The sequence below is a fragment of the Mytilus californianus genome, unplaced genomic scaffold, assembly GCF_021869535.1.
Source record: "Mytilus californianus isolate M0D057914Y unplaced genomic scaffold, xbMytCali1.0.p SCAF_1, whole genome shotgun sequence".
NCBI lineage: Eukaryota > Metazoa > Mollusca > Bivalvia > Mytilida > Mytilidae > Mytilus > Mytilus californianus.
Window position 1 is genome coordinate 30094759 of NW_026262581.1, and position 8993 is coordinate 30103751.

The 8993-nt window shown below is 33.7% G+C and overlaps 1 protein-coding gene across 1 annotated transcript; it reads left to right on the forward strand.

Moving 5' to 3' along the window:
- Positions 1-4369: 4369 nt before the first annotated feature.
- LOC127701148 (uncharacterized) lies at positions 4370-8499 on the forward strand. The gene is made up of 2 exons (XM_052204962.1): positions 4370-4469; positions 6331-8499. The coding sequence occupies exon 2, from the start codon at positions 6341-6343 to the stop codon at positions 8099-8101; it is 1761 nt and encodes a 586-aa protein (XP_052060922.1). The 5' UTR covers positions 4370-4469; positions 6331-6340; the 3' UTR covers positions 8102-8499.
- The last annotated feature ends 494 nt before the right edge of the window (positions 8500-8993 follow it).

An 8993-nucleotide genomic window follows, 5' to 3' on the forward strand; every position in this document is an offset into this window, starting at 1 on the left:
AATAAGCCATCCGACTCTGTAGATGCACTTTGGTCTTGACAACACTGCCCCGGAAGATTAATTTATGATCATGTTTGCATAAATTGTGAAGTATTTTCAGATAGGTTCAATTTTGAATTTGTAGTGGTATTTGTTCCAAGGTGGTTCATGTCTGCTTGTGTAGTTATATTTTCTCCACTATAAATACATTTTGCTGGAAATGCTCATTCATAAGTTCTATGCAAGACAACAATATCGATTGCAGACGGGTTTATCAAAAAAGTTACGGTCAGCAAAACAGATGTGATATCACAATGCATCTTCACCACACAATACAAAGATATTAAAGGATGGTATGACCTTGATTTTATACTTCAGCGGTCATGGTTAAGTTCGCGTTCCCAAGTAGCTTAATGTTAGGCAGATTTAATATCACACTAACTTACTAAAGAAAGCATCCTATAAATTATCAAAAGGATGGTCTAATATAGATATTAAAAAAAATGGTCTTTAACTATGGTTAGAAATTTTCCGGTTTTTTTTTTGTCGCTTGGGTGCTTGGCTTATTGACTTGTACCCAACATCATTTATTCAAATTAAGTTTTTGGTTCCCTCACAATATTAATTGCTTTAAAGCATGATGAGTAGCTATAACATTATCAAAGTGTCGTGTCTGATTCAAATCGTTATCTTTCCATCAATGTGTTTGTTTTAGACGACGTTATATCCCGTCATTTTTGCGTTTCGTTGGGTAACAGTCGACGTCATCGTGATACGTTGAGCAAAGGGATGAGGATTTTGATAATTATTTTCATATGTCCATGGGATACATGATGAAATTATGAAGGCATGGATAAGGTACATGGAACTACAGCAAGATGCTTGAAAAATCAGTCAAAAAGGCATAATGACCTTGTTAGTTAAGATCAGTTAAAGGATACGGCAGGGAGTCCAGTTTGACCATAAATAATATAAACGAGTTTTTCAGGTCACGCAGTTGGGTTAAAAAATTTTGTGGTGTATTTCAGATTTTAAAAAGTTAACGTGTACAGAGCACATGACTCGTTCAAATGTTACATCAACACAGGGCGCAGTATTTTGTTAAGTCAAGAATTAATAGCTGGTGTGACCTCTTTTTCAAGGACAGAGACCTAATAGAACACTATAATGTTATTAGGTCCCATTCATGGATGATTTTTGTCGAGCCTGCGACTTTTGTCGCATTAGCGAGACATATAGCGATCCTACATTCCGTCGTTGGCGTCGTCGGTGGCGTCCACAAATATTCACTCTGTGGTTAAAGTTTTTGAAATTTTAATAACTTTCTTAAACTATCCTGGATTTCTACCAAACTTGGACAGAAGCTTGTTTATGATCATAAGATAGTATCCAGAAGTAAATTTTGTAAAAAAAAATCCTGTTTATCCGTATTTTACTTATAAATGGACTTAGTTTTTCTGTCAGTTAACATTACATTCACTCTGTGGTTAAAGTTTTTAAAATTTTAATAACTTTCTTAAACTATCCTGGATTTGTACCAAACTTGGACAGAAGCTTGCTTATGATCAAAAGCTAGTATCTAGAAGGAAATTTTGTAAAAATCTATTTCCTGTTTTTCCGTATATTACTTATAAATGGACTTAGTTTTTCTTCCAGTTAACATTACATACAGTCTGCAGTTAAAGTTTTTATAACATTAATTAGATTCATAAACCATCCTGGATTTTTACCAAACTTGGATAGAAGCTTCTTGCAATCAAAAGATAGTATCTAGAGGAACATTTTTAATATTTTTTTTCCCATTTTTGTTGAGCCTGCGACTAACAGCAAAAGTAGGCAAGACACTGGGTTCCGCGGAACCCTTACGATTTTTTTAGATTGAAAGCAGTAAAACTTTGATAAAATGAATAACATGAAACGAAAAACATGAAATGGAAACGTTAGTTTCATATCAAAGAGATAGTATTTCCTAAATCTCATGGATGAATTTTCACAATTTTAGGATTGACAAACATTGTGGTTATCGATTAATGTCATGATACTAAATTTTCATATATGTGATATCGCCATTAAACAAAGTTTCTCAGAGATGATGACAATGTAAAATTAAAATTTGTATTTATTGTGAAATGATTAATTTATATTATGACTGAATGATCACGATTTTTAAATTGTTAATGAAACAATTATGTGATTTACTTTTCCAGTTCAGGTTATTTATATAACGAGATATGCCGTGATTTCATCTGCAACTACATTAAAATGTAATCTTCAGCAGAATAGGTTATCCACAATTCTCAGGTTGATTGATCACGATTTAAGAGTAGGTGGATTTAGGATATCGTTTTGGTTTACGATATTTTGTCGTGAAACATGTGTGTTTTTCAACATGCTACTACATGTATACCATTGAATATATCAAAATATGAACTACATTGTATTTACTTGTTTTTGTTTAATGTCCTTTTGATCGAGTTAAGCCATTTCAATTGATATTTTATAGTGTGTCTTTTTATGTTGTAATGTTACGCTCTGTCACAGGTTATGGTGAAGGTTGGCGCCTGTAAAAACGTTTTAACCCGCTGCATTTTTATGCACCTGTCCTAAGTCAGGAGCCTGTTGTTCAGTGGTTGTCGTTTGTTGGTGTGGTTCATATGTGTTTCTCGTTTCTCGTTTTTTATGTAGATTAGACCGTTGGTTTTCCTTTTTGAATTGTTTAACATTAGTCATTTTGGGGCCCTTTATAGCTTGTTGTTCGGTGTGAGCCAATGCTCCGTGTTGAAGGCCGTACTTTGACCTATAATTGTTAACTTTTTATACATTGTGTCTTGGATGGAGAGTTGTCTCATTGGCACTCATACCACATTTTCTTATTTATATTTACATAATAATGTCAAAATGATGTTTTGGTCTCAATTTAATAGTTGATTTGTCATAGTTAAGGCGTAGAAAATTTAAAATAAAGTAATTTGGATACCAACAAGTTTGTTGCTGAAACGTACGACAAAATATAAATTTGGCTTTTATTTCATTGTAGACCAGATCACATTTACGTATTATATTTCAACATGATGCGTATGCTAAGCACTCACATCTCCTGTACTAATTTAACAGGCTACTGGCCGTACCCATTGGTCAATAGACACTGATACCATGTTGTCGGGTGAGTTTTAGTTTTCAGAGTTCCAAATAAACGTATCATCACATATGCAAGATATAAACCATTAAAAAAGGTAGGTCCAAAGGATGCTGTGACCTCGTTTTCATGGTTAAGTAATTACAGTTGGCCAGTTTCATGTCGATAATAATCTTGACTGAAGAAGAGGTCTACATAAATATAATTATACCAAAACGCTATTACACACAGCATATGTCAGACTTCATGTTTGACTGATTTCAAGAATTATATTTATCGTTATTTTACGAAATTTTCCTTTGATCTTGCTGACTGATAATTTCCTTTCTCAGTGGAGTCGAGTGATATGAAAAATTATCGATGGAAACTAAGGGGGCACGTGGCGTTGCTAATGAAATTGACATGAAATTGACAACGTCGTCATAGGTAAAATAGCGATAAACAGATTATCATTGATCATCTCAACTCGATTGCTTTTCTCACTTTCGCCGTACCGGCTCAAGCGAGAAAATCAATCTCGTAAATATAATATGTATGCATTATTTGCCACTAGACGTAAATCAAACAAGATTCATCCAATCATGCATATATCGTTTCCCCAAAAATGTTTATTATTTTTTGGCAATTGCTGCTGATTTGGCATTTGCTGCTGATTGGCATTTGCTGCTGATTTGGCATTTGCTGCTGAAGCGTAGCACTAATGGTCCATGTGATATTTTGGCAATCCAAATATAAATAATTAGGAAAGGACCTATGAACTACAGTTCCATAACTGCACGTACTTGGAAAGGTAATTTTCATTCAATGATATTCTTGCAAGAACTTAATAGACTCAGTTTTTATTTGGTAAATCACATACATCTTGCTGATTGTAGTTGTTAAGATTTATTTTGGTTTACCTTAGATCCTATTCGGAGTTTATTTGAACATATTTCAAATCGAGAAGCTTTGCTATCTGTTGTAGCTGTTTGGCATGTCTGCATGTCATAGTAAAATGCTCTCGTGTTATATGCAATAAAAAAAATAATAGTATGTTGAAAGTTGATATTTTATAAAAACCCTGATCAATATAATTTTTCTCATCAAAAATACTTATTAGGCGGAAGATTCATTGCGTATTTTCCCCCCACGATTTAGACAATACTCGGAACTTATTTTATGAATTGTCAAAATGAAAGCCCGTTATAACTTTTTAGAATGTACAAAATCCGGTAGAATGAAGTGCTTAAATCCGGCGATTGTTTTTGCTTTAATATACCATACAAATTAATTAATTGTACCTAAATTCATATTTCCTTATTACTAAAAAATGTTGTAATCAAAGGGAGACTGACATTTACGACAAAGATATAAGGTAGGAATAACTTTCTATATATCATCGATTAATAATTTGAAAATTTGAAGTCAGTTGATCTAAGGGAGCTACCATTTGATTTTTATGGGGGGGGGCTAGGATGAAATTTGAAAAAAAATAGACAGGACAGGAGTTTTGAGTAAAAAAAAAAGGCAGGATGAGACACTTTGCAAAATAAAAGGCAGGATGACAATTTATGTAAAAAAAGTCAGGATAAACTCAAAAAAATAAGCAGGACCGAATAGAGTGAAAAATAAAAAGGCAGGACAGAGATTACAACTAAAAAAAGGCAGGACTAAATTTTTCATCCTAGCCCCCCTATTCAAATCAAATGGTAGCTCCCTAAGGCAACTAAATAAAAAAAATGGCTGTAACGGGTTCAACTTTATATCAATGTCTATCATGACTAGTTGCAAATTAATAATAAAATAATCTTTATTGCACAAAAGCATATGTAAAGTACAGCTTGTGACAAACAAAATACAAATTACAATATATATCCAACAAATCTTTTAACAATCAGTTAATCAAGATTCCCTTGTTCTCAGTTCTATTGACCGTTTTAAAAAGGAACCTAGACTTTGTACCTTTGACAATTTGTTAGATTGAGGCTCTTTTGTAAGTGAAACTCATATGAAAGACAATTTCAGATTGTTTCTTACATTTTTATTTCGTTCGTTCGCAATGAAAGAAGAAATGAAATTCATCATTTATATCATTAATGACATTAATTATATGGGCAATGTTGTTGTTCTATGCAAGGAAGAATTATATTAAGAAGACTTCCATGTTCAATTAAAAAAAGAGGAATGGCCAATGTTCTCTGTATTTGTTTCACTTACATACTCAATATCAGAAATATGATGATATTTTTTTTTATAAAAAGGGTCTAAATGATATACTTTAAAGGTCTTCCATTTTTTTCCAAAATAAATTTCATTAAACCAAAATGTTAATTTGTCTTATCGATTGATACATGTACTTCAGACATTTTGATATAATCTTACAAATATTAACATGTTTTAGTAAAATTTTGGATTGGAGGACACCTGAAATCAAACTTTATTCGAATTTTGAAAGACAATTTATAAACAGAATCACTTTTGAGATACACTTTTGGTTTTGAATTGACATGTCATTCCTGTTAATTCTCTCAAACTTGTCTAAGTATCTAAGGAAAATGACTGGCCTCTTGGCAAGCGACATCAACGTCATAATTTATTTGTCTGAACAACTACAAAATGTTAACTTCCTCTATATGTATCAATCGTTCTTAGCAAATAAATCGTACACTTGATTTTCAAGGACAGGTAAAACAAAACTCTTACTTCGCTTAGGGGACGTTCATTTGATATTCTGGGTGGGTCGGGTTGGGTTGGGTTTAGGGGGGGGGGGGTCTGCGGATTAACTATTCATTTTCATCTGTTGCTACGCATGATAATTATATATATTCACTTTTGTACACAATTGTTTTATTTATTTTTGCTTTTGTACACATTTGTTTCCTCTATTTAGTATTGCAAAATATTCATTTTCATCCTGTCTAATGCAAGGCTATTTATTTTCAGCTCGTATCATTCATTTTCAAAATCCTCCTGCCCCATATCCTCCCCCAGAAAATCAAATGATAGTCCCCTTACACGTAAAGCAATATTATTTTTAAAAGTTCATTGTTTTCTATGGCGTATAATTTACATCTTTGAACTTACTTTAACCAAAAATTAAATATGTACACATTTATTCATTTGAACTCGGAAGCAAATGGAAGAACTTTCCGATTTATTTTAATATGTGGGATACATTTTGAATGCTAGATTGTTGTAAATAATTTAATGTAATGCTATTTTTCTCACTTTCCCAGCTTTTGTGAGATGGCTAGTACACCATTCCTATTTTGCGGACCATGTGAGACAAGGAAGGCTCATCGACAGGCCATGGTTTGGTGTTCCGTTTGCATGGAGGGACTTTGTAAAGAATGCGAGGAACTCCACCAATCATCCAAGCTGTCAAAAGATCACAGCACTTTTAACGAGGATATTTATCCTCTCCTCAGACCGTTTCTAAATGAGTTAAAAACCGAGTGTAACGATCACAAGAAGAAGTTTGACTTTTTCTGCCAATCACATTCTACTTTGTGTTGTGTCAATTGCGTTACCGACACTCATCGCCAATGTGACGTCAAACCGGTCGATGAGGAATCTCAAAGTCCGAGAGCATCAATTGCTTCTACAAAAATGGATGACGATCTTGTCAGTGTCTTAGAAAGAATAGAAAAAATCAAATGCCATCGTACTGACAATATAAAACTTCTCAATGAACAGAAAAATGTTTTACAGTCGGAAATTAAAAATGTCCGAAAAGCACTCAACGAGCATCTTGACAAGCTTGAAAAGGACATTTTAGACGAATTGATAGTAGGTGAACAGAAGCACAGTTTAGACATCGCAGAGTTTTTATTTGACATCGACACCAAAAAGCAACAACTAGTTGATATTCAGACAATATCTGGATGTATAAAGAGGATTGGCTCTGGTGTCCAAACTCTCCTTGCATCCAATAAGTTGGAGAAGATGTTTACAAAGGAGAAACGATTAATTGAAAGAACTCTTAATGAAAATGAAGGCGAGAACTTACAACTGTACCTGCATTTAAATGGAAAAATCATATCACTTACTAACGATATAAAAAGTTTTGGAAGTATTGACACCCAAGAAAAACCTCCTCCTGTGGCAATCCCAGAATCTGTTACCAGGGCGGAGAATAGGAACTCTACTAAAAGTATTGCATCACGGGTAATGGAAACAACAGATCCTAAAAGAGTTATGCTGAAAATTGTAAAGAAGATCAAGACATGTAAACGAAAGTCCAAAATACCGGTTGATCTAAGAGGCTGTGTAATTTTAGCCGATGAAAAACTTCTGTTTGCCGACTGGAGTGATAATAAAAAGCTTATAATGTTTAATATTGATGGAACACACAACAGGGATATTGGCGTGACCGGGAAACCATATGATATAACCCGTCTAGATGGAGACCGAATCGCTGTCAGCTTTCCTGAGGACAATATTGTACAAATATTTGATGTTGTCAGCAATGGCTACCCTATATACCAAAACATCAAGATGACGGACCAGTGCTGGGCTATTTTCTACAACGACGAAAAATTGTTCGTAGGCTGTAATGGCCATAAAATCCAGATAATGAACCTGAGTGGAAAAATTCTGCAGACAGTTCCAGCCAAAGTTAATACTGTTTACTGCATCAATGCCAACAACGACTGCGTGTATTATTCAGACGAGATTAACAACACAGTATACTGCTGCGATCTCGATGGAAACGAGATTTGGAAATTTCGCGACCCGTCTCTCAAATATCCTTGTGCCCTCGCCTATAATTGGGAGGGATACGTTTTCGTGGTCGGAAATCTCTCGCAAAATATCTTGGTAACATCTTCAGACGGACAACAAAGTAAATCTCTTTTGAGTAAACTTGATGGTGTGGATGGACCTGCTGGGATTTATTTTGATCAAAGATCAAGTCGATTGCTTGTAGTTTCTGCCAGTTTTAAGGGAGTTGTAGCTTTGTACGACGTGATTACGAAGCCAAAATTTTCAAACGTTTACAGTTCTTAAATAGTTTCACTTAATGATTTTGAAATAACTATCTTGTGGACGTTTGGTGAGCCTAAAAGCTGCCAATATGAACTTAAGTTTCAAGCCAGTTGTAGCTTTGTACGACGTGATTACGAAGCCAAAATTTCTAAACGTTCACAGTTCTTAATAGTTTTACCAGAGACATATGTCTCTGGTTTTACTTTATGATTTTGAAATTACTATCTTGTGGACGTTTAATAAGCGTATAAAAGCTGCCAATATGAACTTTAGTAAATTCAAATAGTCAATATAAATAGATATGCCAGTGACGTTTATTATGTTACTCTCAATTCTGGTTTAGTTTTATTTAATCGATTGTAGTTATATTTTATGTCATCTCCAAGTAGTATCATGTAAAGAAAAGCATTTTAAAAGTTTCTATATATTTTTGTAATAAATATAAAAAAAGGCTTAAAATTCCCACCAAAAGTAAAAAACTGAATGTAAGCGAATCAGAAAAAAATAATAACTATATGACCGGACTATTTATAATGTAAAATTAGTTTTCAAACAACGTTTTATTATTTCAATTGTTTTAATGTATTTTCATATTTTGCATTTAAACTAATTTCACATTCCACACTACAAATAGTCCGGTCATAATTACAGCCTTAATTGAACCACAGGCTGATTTGGGCTCTTACTGTCGCGATCGAAAGCATGACAACCATGAATAAATATGCAAAGATGATCTTACTTTTACGGAAGCCGATAAGGGCCATTCAAAAAAAAATTTTTATGTCGTAATTACGACATAACATGTCGTAATAACGACATCACTATGTCGTAATTTCGACATAACATGTCGTTAAAACGACATAACATGTCGTTTAAACGACATCGCTATGTCGTAATTTCGACATAACATGTC